Source organism: Cloeon dipterum, chromosome X (assembly GCF_949628265.1).
Source record: "Cloeon dipterum chromosome X, ieCloDipt1.1, whole genome shotgun sequence".
NCBI classification, from domain to species: Eukaryota; Metazoa; Arthropoda; class Insecta; order Ephemeroptera; family Baetidae; genus Cloeon; species Cloeon dipterum.
Genome location: NC_088790.1, coordinates 28,200,206 through 28,215,792, shown reverse-complemented (window position 1 = coordinate 28,215,792; position 15,587 = coordinate 28,200,206). Strand labels below are relative to the sequence as shown.

Here is a 15,587-nt window from a genome sequence, read left to right as displayed (position 1 = left end):
TTATATTTTGAAATATTATGTTTAGGAGCATTAAAAATGTGAACAATTTGATAAATTTTAGAGAAATTGACTGGAGTTGGAAACAAAATTTGAGTTGTTTGGCTGCATTCTTGAAAATTGCTTTAAAAATGTCCTAAAATTTTTCTAAAATGTTTGTTGTACACCATTGGTGTTTCTTTAAATAAATATAATTCTAAAATATTTCGCAAGGCTGGAATCAAATAACTGCTTATTTTTGGTACGGAAAAACTGAACCGCTTTACATAATATACAGCAAACAACTTTTTTTAACGTATATTAAAAGTCGGCAAAGTGCCAAAAGGGGCGGCGGTGTTGGAAAAATTACAAAAATTGGCTTTTGACGACCTGAAAAAGGTCGTCAGGATAGATCAGGTGGTAAGGCTTTCGCATGAGACCTCGTGACTTGAAATCCATCAACCTGTTGAATTTGAACAAAAAGAAAACCATATTTGTCTGGCGACGCGAAGGTTAAAAAAGCGAAATAAAATAAAATTTAATTTTTTTACGGCCGCGAGAAAGCCAAACCAGCGTTGGACCTATGTTTGCGATGGATAAGTAATGATTGCAATCTGGATCCTCTTGTGGGGAAAATGGAGAATTTTCAATTTATGTCATTCTTGCGGAGAAAGTCCAAAAACCTCGTTTTTCGAATTTCAAAACGCTACTAATCCCTCAAATTTCGAGATAAATGGTTGAATTTGGCGTCAAAAGACACGTAATCAAATGGTTCAGAGGGCCCGTTTTGAAATTTTGTCCTGGACCGGAAGCCAAAATAAGTGAAAACTCCCAAAAAACACTAACTTCCGGCCTTTAACCATGAACGGCTTGGTCGATTTTCTTTAAAATTCCACAAAATGTTCTTCATTTCAACCCAATCCGAGATGGCTAGGCTGCATTACCGGGAAAATCTCGGGTCATGGTTTAAGAATTTTTTTTTTCAAATATTTTAGCTATTCCCAAATTTTGGACAGTAATAAATTGCAGTAATTCGAAAAATGGTCCAATTTTGGAAAACCACACACGGACGGACGTGCCCTACAAAGGGGCATCGACTGAAGCTGGAATCGCCGCCCTGCGGCCCACAGGGCACGGGCTGAGCCCTGAAAACGACAATTTTGTACTGTCACACATCAAAGTAGAGCTTTACAGTTGAAATTTTGAGACGAATTTTGTGCGAATTTGAGAAAAATTTGCTCTTTAGGAATAAAACTGGAAATTTAATCAGCTTTCTGAATATAGTCAGTTTTTGTCGCTACTATCAACTGCTGAATTATAATGAGGCAAGACACAGACGCCTTTGAAAAAATAAAAAAATAACTTTCAAGACTCAAAAGAACTATTCTCTATCTACTCACTTTTAAATTTTCATAATTTTTCTCACCCCGGAAGCAATTAATTTCCACTGGTAAAAAAGAGGGCGTAACCGATAAAATTCAAAAAATTGGATTCCGACGCCCTTTTGGTCAGATTGTCAGAATCATTCCACTTTAAATAGCAACCTGGGAACAATTTTCTTCTTTTCCCAAATTTTAGAAGGCACTTGAAGCCAAGTTAAGTTTATTCAGTTCGCATCCACGTCAAGGAGATTTGAACTCTTGAATTTTTAGCATGACTAATTATACAAGTGCATTCATCTCATCCGCGGCCGCATTACCGATTATGCACACACTCATTTGAAGCGCTGCTTTTTATCTTTTTCTGGAGTGGCGCGGCAGGCCAATTTGCATTTCTGCGCCGAGCGGATCCAATTAAAAACCGGCTCATCGTAATTGGGCTGCATCCCCGAGTTGGAAAACAATTTTATAGACATTTGAGAAACCTGTCCGTCAACGCTGTGCGGTAATTGCAGCGATTAATTCGCATGTTAGTTGTGTGCCGAGAGTAATAATGCGGCGATCATAACGTGCACATAATTCAGAAACAACATAAATATATCCGGCTGAAGCGGACGGACGGACAGTTAGTTGAAATTAGTTGCGCGCGCGCGCGCGTCTGCAATATGTATTTATCTTGGGAATGCGCGCGCGGTGCGGCCCCGGCTCGACAAGAAAGAATCCGAAAAGCGTTTCTCGGAAAAATCAAATGAAGCCGAATTCAGATGTCGGCCGGCGCACAATCTCATTCTGATTGGCACATTCTTGGCGCAACAACAGAATGCACGCTCCTTTTAACGACTCATTCGCTCTCATCGGGAAAAAATTAAAACTCTCAAGCTCTCAGACTTGATTTTCGTCTTTTGTTCAACACAGATTTCAATGACCCGCCGACTCTGAGTGGGGAAAAATTATTTTTCAGACGGCGAAAATGAGGTTTCTGATTGAGTGGCAGTGCCAAGGAAGAGTCACAAGCTCGTTTTTTAAAGTGGAATGCTACAGGGCAACAAGTGAAAATTATTTGAATTGTTGGATGCCATAAACAATTTGTTCAACAATTTGCAATAATAAAAAAGGACCTTCCAACAGTAAAAATTCAATTTTTGCCAATTTTCTCCAAAATGTACAGTGCTTGAACATATTTTCTTGGCATATTCCGATTCCTCTCGTCGAGATCTGTCAAACAATGTATGCCATTTATTGGGGAAACTCTTGGTTTTGAAATTAAATCGGATTTCAAGTAAGGAGACAGCCATTACCATTTGAAAAGCACGGAAACGTTCCAGCCAATTTTCTCAAAAAATTACAGTACTTCTTAGGTCAATTTAGGCTTTAACTAAATCCTAAGGGACGAGTTTGTGCATTGGAAACAAGCATTTTCCAGAATCATTCCTTTTTAAAGTGGATTAATGTGCAGATAGATGGCAACAACGGAAAATTATAAGAATTAATTGTTGCCCACATTAAGCAGTTGAACAAATTGTTATGTAGTTTTTTTTTTAATTTTGACCGAGCCAAAATTTATATTAAATAGGCTCAACAGAGTTGAACTTTTCCCTGCACTTTGAAATTTTAAAACCCAAAAATTAATACCACCGAAAAATATCTAAAATTGTACATAGATGTAGAATTACAGAGCTCAGGGTACGCTTTTAAATTCTTGTCTTCGGTTAGTTGTGTTTTAGTCAACTATTTGAAAAGTAGTTTTTTTTTACTTTTTACTAACACATTCATCTTTTTTGTGTTATTGCATTCTGGAGAGTTTAAATTAATACTCTGTTCAATTAAATGTCAGTAAGAGTAAGTGATCAAGTGATGCTCATATTTAAATGGTTTGATCTTCAATCCACACATAAATCAGAGCTGTCGAATGGCAAGATTTACCATAGTGGAGTGTATAAGCGATTGTAAATATTTATACAATTTTAGCTATCTTTAATTCATTTAAATGCAAAACCTTTATTCATAATTTTATTACTCGATTTTTAATAACTAACAAAAAGCACAAACAAATAATTAAAAAATATTAAATTTGATCTAAAATATTTTTAATTTAAATAATAATTAAAAATAAAAACAAAACTTTTAATATGTTTTCTACCTTTATATATACAAAACTTGTTCTGTTGTTTATTTGTAAAATCTCTACTTAAAAATTAGTTTGAGCATTATTTATAATATAAAGGTGGAAATTTGTATATCGAATTATGTATAATTTAAAAAAAAAACGACGACGACGTAATTTATAAATCTTATTTAAGTATATTTCAGTGCTCAAAAAGGGACCACATATTTGAAAAAATTGTGTATTAAATTTATCTCTAGATTTAGAAAAAATATAAATCTGCCACTAGTATCTTTTCCGCCAGTAAGTTGATAAATGTTTTCTTTCCTAAACAAAAACAACATGCCAAATAAATTTATACTTTGCAGAACGCTATGGCAACGGCGATTTGCTGTAATCCAACTCCGACATATGATTAAAATGTGGAACAATTGTTAAGTTAAGCTTAAAGAGAAAATTTCTGAAAAATCCTTTCTTCTCTTACTTGAAATACTAATAAAAATAAGGAAAATCTAAAAATATCCCTGGCTACTGCTTTAATTTTTGAAAATAAAAAATCAGATCAAAAGTTTTCATCCTGATCAAGCAGCGAGCACTGATTTTCTTACCGGAAGTCATGATTTATTTCACCTGAAGGAGAATTTAGCTCATAATTCCCTTGGACCTTCCAAAAGATCGCGATGAGAAGGATCCAAATCAAGCGAAAAAAAATATTTTACGAACGGAAAAAATGGCAAAATCTGAAATTTAACTGTTCCTCGGTCCATTGCACATAGTAAAGATAAACCTTTACTAAATTCATTTCAATTTTAGTTAAATTATTTTTTTAAATTTTTTAAAACTTCAAAATTCACACCTTGCACAACAAACCTTTTATATTATGAATACATAGTTCAAATCAAAATGGAAAGAAATTTTCTGCTTATTAAGAGTTAATTAAAGGGTCAAAATTTTTAAAGTTCATCAATTTAGGACAACTATATTCCAATTAAATTGACGATAATGAGAGATTTATAATTAATTAAATTGCTTAATATTAGCACAAAAAATTTGTCAGTTATGCTAATGTTTCAAAACCGACTAAAACTATCAAATTCGACCGTTTTAAACCATGTTATCAGCAAATAAAAACCCTCAAACACAAGTCGATCATTTTCGTAAATTAAAATTACATTTAAAATTCACACCCCTGCGTATTAAATGTTTAAAATTGCAAACTAAAAATTAAATGAGATTAAAATAAAGTTGGTTTTCTATAGCAAATAATGAATAAATCACAAAACCGTCAAAGACGATTTAATTTAAAAATTAATTTGACCAAATTATTGCGAAAAAAAAAGAAAATCGTATTCAAAAATCAATGAGCCGAATGAAGAGACTGGGGGGCAGGCAGTCAAATTGTGGTTAATTGCCTTCCTGCGGCCCCTCTAATGAAATAAGGATTTGTAATTGTTGAAAAACAGACAGAACTATTCTCATTATTTGGTACAAAAGAGCAAAATTAATACCTATTTTAATTCCATTTGAGTTAAATCCCAGCCAAGAAAATTATGTATTTTTTTCATATTTTAAAAATTACATTTTTTCAACTTAATAAAATAAATTCACGCCTTGCCCAAGAAGCATTTTATTCATTTTTGCTAGTTCATGAATTTAGGAAAACTAGATATGCCTATTAAATTGACACAAATATGGTTTCTTAATAAAAATTCCCTATTTTAGCACCAAAAATTTGTCTGTTACGCTGTACCATCTCTTAAAACTGTCTGATTCTGTAAAAAAGTGGCCCCTATTTAAATCATTTTCTTAGCAAGAAAAAATGATCATTTTTTTTGAAAAAAAAAAACGCCTAAAATTCACGGCACTACGGATAAAATGTTAAAAATTTGCCAGCGAAAAATCAGCGGGAGCGATAAAATTGGTTCCCACTGCACAGATCCAAGATGGCGTCTGAACGTGGGAAACAAAAAGCTCTCTTTAGATTGCCGTACGAGTGTCAAGAGTTTGTTTTTACGATCCAAAAGACACAATTAGTTAAGAGTAATGCAAAATTATGACGAAAACTTGGTTCTTTTCGCGCGTTTTCCAGTGACCGTTTTTACGCGTCATACTCCACCGGACGCCATATCTGCGCGTCGCACGAATCTGGTCCCCGGTGCTAAAAATTAAATGAGAATGAAATGAAAAATCAAAACCGTCAAAGACGAACTAATTTAAAAATAAATATGACCAATTTATTTCCCCCCAATAAGAGAACAAGAAAAAAACAAAAAGACCAATCGAAAAATCAATGAGCCGAATGAAGAGACTGGGGGGCAGTCGGCAGTCAGTCAAATCAAATTGTGGGTAATTGCCTTAGTGCGGCGGCCCTTCTAATGATTGTCGAGGTCGCGGCGGTATATTTATCTGGCAGGTCTGCCGCCGCATGCACGAATTCCATATTTGGCGGGCTGGCTTGAAGGCGGGAGTTGGCCGGTTGGCCGCGCGCGGCGCCGCGCTTCTCTCTCCGCAGCCTCTCAGGTGAGAGAGAGAGAGAGAGAGAGAGAGCCAGTCGTCTGGTCTCTGATGCGGAGGGAAAGAAACAAAGTTGGTTCAGTCAGTCAGTCGACAGTCGAGTGCAAGAGGTCGGCGGATGGGCAGACTGAAGGCCGCCTTCTCGCTGCAGTACCGGCGGCTGGTGCAGGACGACGCCTGCTGCCGCTGCACCGCCACCCGCAAGGTACGCACCCTTCTTCGCCTGCTTAGGGGTTGTCCCCTCAGGGAGGACGAACCGGCAGGAATGCGCTCGGGGCATCTTTTCGCCGCTCTTCGTATTTAAGTATAGAGTAGGACGCGCCGCCGCCACTCGGCATTACGGTTTTGCTCGCTCGGCTCGGAATTCGGCCCATTTCTCAACGTCTCCGCCTTTCTTATCACAGGCTTTCGGCTTTGGAATTTATGAATTGCGGCTTTTATTTCTCCGGATGACAGAAATATTACATTTTTTAATTTTTTTGAGATTGTGATGAAAGCAATTATTTAAATTTTTATTTCTTTAAAAATATTTAAATTAACAATTTATTTTTTATTGAAATTTCAGGCGGATAAATGTTTGTTCTGTGTTGAAAACTGTAGATTTAAGACGCTTAAGCCAAAAAATTCATGATTTTATTCATTAAATCGCTTCAAAATTTATTTAAATTTTATTTTTAATGATGCTTGCAATAGGATAATTCGTCTAAAATATTTCTGGTTTAGAAATTTCCATCTGATAGAGAAATTCCTTAAAAGAAATGTTGCGATTAAAACAAATGCTTTGATTTTATGAAGATTATTTTTAATAATTTATTATAAACAGTTTTTTAGAGAGTATGAATGGGGGTATTTTTTTTAAACTGGATTCTATTTGAGGGGACTGCAATGACTGCAATAAATTTATCATGATTTCAAGGCTAAAAAATGGATTAGAATTTATAATTTAAAAATTCTCCCAATTTAAGCCTGTATTCGAGACAAACCATTATTCTAAAATAAAATCATGGAAGGATTCAGCTGAAATTTGCTGAGGGTTATTTTAAAAAATTAATAGCAATTAAAAAATAAATATTCAATTCTTCTTGGCCATTTAAATTTTAAAAAATGGGTCCGCTGTTGAACCCAACAATAAGACCACTTCAAGAAGTCTGACAAATCGTCAATAATGTGCAGCCTCTAGGGAAAGGAGGATTACAAAGGCTTAAATCTGAAAGGGATTCTCACCAGGTTGCATTTGCTTCACCACTGGTTTTTAACTGTTTTTACCACTCAATTTTTAGCGATTTCTTTGCAAGAAATTAACGTATGCCATATTTCCGTTGTGAAAATCTAAAATTTGCGGTCAGAGTGGTCAAAATTTCATCTCCTGTGCAGATTTTTTCTTTTAAATTGCATTTGCTGCCTCAATTTCTCTAAAAAATTCTCTTAAACAATTTTGCAAGTCAAGGTCATGAGTAAATATTTATAAAATTATTGAAAACCGAGGTGCAAACATTGCCTGCAAGAAATTGGTTAAAATTGAAATAAAACGCTTTTTATCATTGCACTGCATTTTTTTAAATTGCAGGAATTTTTTCTAATTCACAAAATTTGGTCCATATCTCTTATAGAATTGGATTCTGTGGCGTTTATGACGAGTGAGTGGATCTTACAGACAAACTTTCGAGAAAACCGCGGTGTGCACCTGCGTGCAAATCTCACCGAGTCGAAAATGGCACAAGAGAGAAAGCCTCGTTGCTGCTCGGTGCCTCGATGCACTGGCCGAAAAACACAACAATCGCATACAGATTTTCTAATAATTTATTCGTGCGAGAGCGTGTGAGAAAAGAAAGAAATGCAACACCGGGAGCTGCGGTTGTTCATTTTCTTGTTCTCATCGCAGCAAAAAGGAAATATCAAATTGGCAGCTTGAAGAATAAAAAAAATTCCTTCAAACGAAAATGATGATGATGATGATTGCGCTGCTGTGTCGAAAATCTTCTCTTGGCAGACAGGCGTGCGTCTGCTGGGAGCCGCAGCATGACAAAATACCAGTCGATTTCGTGATGGAATCTCTTTCATGCAACCCCACATCGGGATATGTGACATAAATGCGTCCGCAGATTTTCGATAGAATATTTTATTTTAATTTCGTGTGGAATTTCGCACAAAGGAAACGTAACTGACACACACATGTCACAATAATTTAAAATCAATTCTTCCCTCTCAGGTATGGTTGAAAAGATTAAATATTTATTCCCACGACACTTTAAAGGCTCGAAAACATGGGGTAAACATACACAAGTGAACGTGATTGGCACTATTAGCCGACCACCAACAAATCTCACCGGAATTCATCAATGTCCCGGGAGGAAATAAAGTGTGAATATTTTACTGCCAAAACGTATTTGGTCACGTATTTTTCCTTTCAATTATATTTTTGATAAATTTACCTGAGCAAATTTATTTTTATGCGATGGGCAATGCACCAGAATTCTGGCTAATATCATTTCTGAAAGGTTGGTTTTTGAAAATTAAACTTTGAAAACACCAAAAATCGACAGTTCAACCTAAAATTATGCATTTAGTGTCCCGGATGAAGAGCAGTGGTAAAAAGCGTTTTTATTTTTCAATTTTTATCAGTTTCTCGCAGGAAATGTTTGCACCGCAGTTTTCAATAATGACTTCGGCTTGAAAAATTGACGAGAGAGAAATTTTCGAAGAAATTGAGGCAGCAAATGGCAATTTAAAGGAAAAAATCTGCACATTAAAGGAAATTTTGACCACTCCGACCACAAATTTGAGATTTTCATAGGGGAAAATTGAATTGCGCAAGAAATTGGTAAAAATTGAGGGGTAAAACCTTAAAAACCCAGTGGTGAAAAAACCTATAGTTGCAAAACTAACTTAACAATATTATTTTTAATTATAGAGACACGCTACGTGCAGTAATTTGTTTTAAAATTACCATGGTATTGTTTTTGTTTACATTTTGCTATTTAAAATGAAATAAATTGTTTTCGACATCCATGACCCCAGTTTTTCGAATCAATAAATTTATTTAAACGTCCTCGACAACTTTGCAATTGAAACCCAAGTTAAAAATAGTAATTAATATTTAATTTCTTAGTATTTTATTGAATTCAATTGGTAAAATCTCTATTGAAAGGTGAAATTAGTATTCTCAGCATGACACAAACACAAAGGAATTCGTTAAACGTTTGATTGGCGCCTGGCGTGACGTCACACTGGCCAAATGAAATTTCCGCTCGCGGCTGTCTAAAAAAAAAATCAAAATTTCCTCCCTTCAAGAAGAGCATTATTTTTTATAATATTTCAAAGACTTCTTCCGGTCTTTTGTCTTTCGCTGGGACGTGACTCAACCGCGCTGGCTGCTTTAACATAATATAAAATAAAAAAGCATATTATATAAAAAGGTGTCACCCTCGCACTGGCAGCCGGCCGCGGGCTGCATGGTTTCGGGTTTCTCTTTTTTACCGGCGTGAAAGAAAACGAACGCTGCTGGCTGCGCGTACCTGCCTTTTCTCATTTTAATCTGCTGCTCTTGAGGAGCTTCCCCAACAAACAAACGAGCCAGCGAGTCAGCAGAAAATCACGAGGAGGCGGCGCGAGTCACGCCAGCCTAGCATTCCTCGCATTCCCCCCTTCCCCCGCAAGAGCTGCGTCGAGTACAAAACACGCCGCGCCGCGCGGCTGGCTGGACCAGGCTGCTGTGATCTCGAGAGAGAAATCCCGTCCGTCCGTGCGTCCGCGGCCGCGATTCATCACGCACATGCCCAACAAACAAATTATCGCAGCGGCGGCGGCAATCTTCCGAAAAGCGAGAAAAAGAAAAGAGGATTAATACTTATAATAGCGGTGGTCACACGCCCCCAGCACAGCCGGATGCCTATTCTTATCTCTCCCCGTTTCACACTTTCCTGTTTCACCCGCGATGAGTAGGTGTCGAAATTCCTCTCCCGTAGAAAATAAAAAAAACGAATGAAAGAGATCTCAATGAGCGGTCCAAGAGAATTTTGATTGGGACGCCGCCGCCGGTGCAACGAATTGCTCCGATATTTTGGTAATTTTCTGCTTCATTATCATTAGACTAATTTGTTTCAAAAAAGAGGATATTAAATAATGATGACCGAAATTCCAGTTGAAAAATTATAAGAGGGTAGAATACAAATTCTGTAGCCTCGTTTTTTTTTAATTTTATTATTTTACACCAGATATCTTGAATTTAATCGGTTTAAAGTGGATTAATAGGGGTCATCAAATGAAAATTATTAAAACTTTTGGCTAAAATAAGCAATTGATAAGTTTTTTGATTCTACAAAAAGATATTACCAAACCAAAAAGGCATAAAAGAAATAAATTTTTAAAAATTAAAATAAAATTGTGCTGCGGTTGGCAACATTTTCTTGGCTTTTGTTTATTCGTTAAGTCGATATCGATTCAAAAGTTCGTAGACAAAGATTGTGTGCTTTAAAAGCAAGAACTGTGTTTTTTTTATTTAGGGATCGAATTAAATATTTTTCAACATTAACGATTAATTTATTAAGAATATTAAGAAATAAAAAGATGTGTGTTATTTAAATACTATTATATCACTTTACAGTACTTTATTTTTAATTGTATTATTTTATCACAAAGAGTGTTGCATTTACATTTATAATTTCTCTAAAAAATTAGTAAAATTACTAAATAATCAAGGTTAATACGCCAGATATCAATTTAAATATAAATATTGCGTTTCGTTCATGCTGCATCAGTGTATAAGTCAAGTTAATTAAGTACGTCTTCCATTGGAGAAATTAATTGCACAAATTTAGATTTTCATTAGCAAGGAATTGTAGCAATGGCTTGCCGTACCACAAAACAAAAATAGACAGGGATTCTAAATTCTGAAAGTCCATGCTTATCTTTGAAGTTCGTCTTAAAAGGAACTGCATTAAATTTAGATATTTGTTTTCGTATTTTTCCCTGAAATTTACTCCTAAAAGTCGTCGATGCTAACTTTCGATGAAATTATACTTTCAAATAGTGTGCGATGTTCTAATAATTGCACTGTTTGCCTGGTGGAAATCCTAATTAATTTTGCTGATAGAGGATTTCTCTCTAAAGCTGGACAAAAACTGATTAAAACTGAGACCAATTTAAAAAAAATGATGAGCAGTATGATTGTTACAAATTAGATTTTTATTTTTTTCTGCAAAGCTCATTATTAAAGGAAAAACAATTTTCTTTTAAAAACCTTCAAAACAAATTAATTCGTTCTCTTATCAAAATTACTGCATGATTTTTTGTAATGATTCAGTCTAAATCGATTTTTCAGAATCATTGGGCAAGCTTTTTTTACTTTTTGCTTTCCCACAGTGAAGTCAATAAATTCTCCTTGAGCAGTTCATATTTATTTTTCATTCTGAAACAGACCACACAGATCTGTGCAAGAGCTTGCTGCGTCCCCTCTGGGACTTAAGGCGATTAACGAAAAGTAAACACGGATGGGGACTCCCTTGACCAGATGGGGGGACTCTCTTGACCGCTCATTCCGTCACCCCTTCTGCGGCATATGATTTTAATGGTACAATAATACCCCTTTTCAAAACATCCTGTTTCCCATGTGCTTTCTTTGAAACGCAGTTTGAAAGAGATAACATCTTGGTGGTCTGTTTGCTACAACTTTTCTTTATCATTGGCCAGCATACCGGCCTTTCCCACGCTATGGGTTGTTATCATAGTCGCTCACGATTTTCGAACTAAATCTTTTTCCCTGAAAATCTGACAGTGTTTTTCCCTCTTTCCACCCCCACAAAGTTCGTTTCGAGCCGCCTTCAGCTCGGGAAGGAATCAGTTTGCTTCTGCGAGCTGGTCAAGACACATATGTGCCCTTGTCGCGTAGAAAATTTCTGATATTCTGCATCATGCGTTATTGCTACAACTGTGGAGTAAGTACACACACCCTCATCAAACCGTTTCCGGGGTTGGACATATTTTTTAACCCTGTGAATATTATAAATTTGTGTCATTTTTCTTGGGAATGAAGGATTGAAGTAGTTTTTTTCTTCACAGGGTGGTATTTCTTTCGCTTGAACAACATTTTTAATCGTAATTATAAAAATCACAATTTTATAATATTTATTAGGCTATTTTAAAGTACTTCTTGCTCGCCATAAAACAGTAAAGTACGAGTTTTTTTTTCCATTTTGTGAATTTTTTAACGTTTTGAAGAGTAGCAATGTTTTCTGTTGATGAATTTTACCCAAATAAAATAACAAAAAACTGCCAAAAAATAGCAATAAAACCGGATTTTGCACCAATTTCCTGACGTGAAAAACACAATTTTGCACTTTTCCTCAGATTAAAAGCCTATTTAATTTTTTTTACGGTTTAAACTGTGGTTTGAATGGCTTAAAATTACATAATTCGTGCTGATTTGATAGTGCAATGATGATTTGAAGATCAAAAGTAAAACAGGCAATTATCTAAATTTCCAAGAATTTTAAGTAGAAATTAAATGCGGCTTGAGGTTTGTAGTAAGCTGTTTACGCTTCCTTAATTTGACAGAAATTTTCCACTCAATTAATAATTTTAATTGACGTGACCATAATGAACAGAAAACACACCAAAAAAAAAAGAATTAATAGAGGATATTTGTTTTAATTTTTATAAAAATTGCACAACTAAATAATGTTAACTATTAATTTTATATTTAAATGGCTGGGATAATTTAATAAAAAGATTTATTAGAACTTCTTATGTAACATTTTTTTGTTAATTCAAAGAATGAACGAAAAAATAAATGGATGATAGTGATTTTGCGGTATTATTTATTAAATAATATTTTCATTCTTCCTGTAGTAATTATTTCTTATTTTCTTCTTCTTTAAAATCTCAAACATTTTTCTCACATGACATGATGTGCTAAAAATTAAATTCCCCGTTAAAAACATTTTTCTGCAGAACGCAGCTTTTCAGCCAAATTAAATACAGACGTCACATATTTATATTTTCAGGAATTCGTGACAAGTCTTGTTGAAACGTGTTAAAAGCATTTACCTCAAATGCCAGCAGAATAGCTGCCATTATCCAGTCATTTTCTAATTAAAAAGCTCTTTTCGCAAATTACACCGGAGAATTTTAACTGCGAAATATTTCCCCGAAAGCGCTAATTTAAATTTGAATGGTGTCCGTGCGCAGCTGTAATTTGCCTGCGAATATATTGGACCAAAAACGAGACTCGCGGCGCGTACCATAATAAAAAATTTTACGAGACGTGTATGTGTGTGTGTGTGTGTGTTATTCGGATTGCATCATCATGGACGGGGCAACTGCGTGAATAATAAGCGGCGCACGATGTCTCGTCGCAGTCACGATCAAACAGCACACATTCCTTCCGCGCGCGCGGACGCACAAAGCAAAGAGAGAAACGAGTAAAACACTTTGGGACCTAATCTCGTTGCCTGATGTGAAATAAAAAATAAAATAAAATAAAAAAACGTGACCTGCGGCTCGACTTGGCCAAAAATGCGGCTGGAACTCGATCCGCTCAATCATCTCGACAATCAGTCGTAATTTTTTAAGATTGTGGAGCCCTAGAAATTCACTAAAATTATTTCCACTGAGTACGAAGCAATCACAATCTGTTTTATTTAACATAATGGTTATTTGAAATTATAGGTACGTTGTAGAATTTGTAATTAATTCTGTTAGAATTTCAATTTTAAAATTAAATTTTACAATATTTTCCAGTTCAATAATTTTGAAATAAATAAATAGAAAAATATAATATGATTAAAAAAAATTTATAGTTTAAGAAATTTTAATACAAAATTTTTATCTAGCGTTATATTTTAAGTGAGAAACTGTACAAATTTTCATAGCTATTTAATTTTTTCTACAACTCTCTTTGACAAAACGAAAAGATTGATTGGTCATATTTTCGAAATTCTGGGAACCTCAGAAAATTTTAGTAAAGGTTACTTTTGGTTTTAAATTAACTAGATGATAGAATTGAGAGCAATTTTTCATTTTGTTGAGCAGTTTTACAAAGAATAGCAGCCGCTAAAGAAAATTTCCAAAGGTGCTCTAAAGAGGGAAAGAAAAATAGAATCAAAGGTTGCGAAAGACGCGAATAATCTGCTGCAGCTGCTCCGTCACTCGTCGACCTATGAAAATATTTTTCTAAAGTCATTCCGAAACGACGGGTGAAAGGAAATGACTGATGAGGGTTAGGAATGTTAGGATTAGCCACGGTGCAATACAAACCGGTGCCACTGTCGGTTCTGTTATTGCTATTTCTCTATTTTTTATTGTCTATTTTTACTCCTAACCGTACGAAAAAAATACAAAATCAATCATATTTTCTCAAATTTCAACGCGATCGAATTAAATCGGATTATTAGTTCAATTAAAAACTAATTTTTAAAATAAATTACTAATGGATTTGAAATTATTAGAATTATTTTTGCTTCAATTAAGTGGCAAACATTATTTCTACAAAAAATCAAATGAGGACCTTGCCACAAATTTTTATTTAAAAATTTGCCAATTTCTTTCACATTTACAGCGTTTGACCATATTTACTTTGCACATATCAATTTCTCTTGTCGAGATCTGTCTAACGGGAGAAACCTCTTAACAGTGAAATTAAAATAAGATTTCAAGTAGGGAGACAGTTACTACCATTTAAAAAGTTTTCTAACGTTGCAGCGACCTTTCTCAGAAATTTACTTTGTCTTAATTTCAGTCCCTAGGAATTTTTTCTGCATTGTAAACAAGGATTTTTGCATTTGACAGCATAAATCTTCTTTAAAATTGTTCAAATCTCTCTATTTATAAATTTGAACCATATTATTTGTAAAATTACTTCTACTAATTGATAAATTTAAGTGGGAATATTAAATAGCAATTATTAATCATTGACAGCGTATAACTAACAATTAGCCACTTGTAAATTTACTATAATATATCTTTTATCACTTATTGCAACACTTGAAATGTTTCAGGCCGAGCAACTGAGTTCGATCGTGGGAAATGCCTTTCGAATGGCCTACGCGGCGCAGTTGCAGAAGCAGACGTCGCCGTTTGGACAGTTGATCGCCTCGCCGCCCATTCTCACAGCCAAAACTTCCTCTTGGGTAAAAAAAACAACAACAACATCCGTTGCACTCGAGCTGTCAAATCTGATTGCTTTTTCTTGCATTCCAGTCGCCGCAGAAAATCCAGAATTTGGGCGAATGCTCGCAAGACTCACCCAACAATTTGAATAAGAGTGACGTCAGCAATACTAGGTGAGGAGTCGAATTAAATTATTTGTTAATTGTTTTAAAAATGTTTTAATTTGTCTTGATTGATCTATTTTATAATTTATGCTTGGAGTATACCACAAAAAGGAGAAATATTATTCTTCCTTACGAAATATAGAATTTGCAGTAAGATATTTTTAGATTTTCCAGTTTAAAGAACCGAGCTTTCATGGAAAAATACAAGGAAAAAATCTTCTTTCACTTTTAACGCATAAAAATTAATCAAATCTAAACTTACAATCAATTTACATTGAGAACATTTGTCATTTGTACCTCAAATTAACTTTTATTTTAATTAGAAAGCGACTTTTAATATAGATT

General features: G+C 34.7%; 1 protein-coding gene across 1 annotated transcript in view; it reads left to right on the top strand.

Moving 5' to 3' along the window:
- LOC135946091 (ankyrin repeat and SAM domain-containing protein 1A-like) overlaps positions 1–15,587 on the top strand; it is a 44,693-nt gene that overhangs the window by 23,644 nt on the left and 5,462 nt on the right. Inside the window, exons 6-7 of the mRNA XM_065494138.1 lie at positions 14,967–15,098; positions 15,169–15,251. Of these exons, the coding sequence (XP_065350210.1) occupies positions 14,967–15,098; positions 15,169–15,251 (215 nt within the window). The remainder of the gene's footprint in view (positions 1–14,966; positions 15,099–15,168; positions 15,252–15,587) is intronic.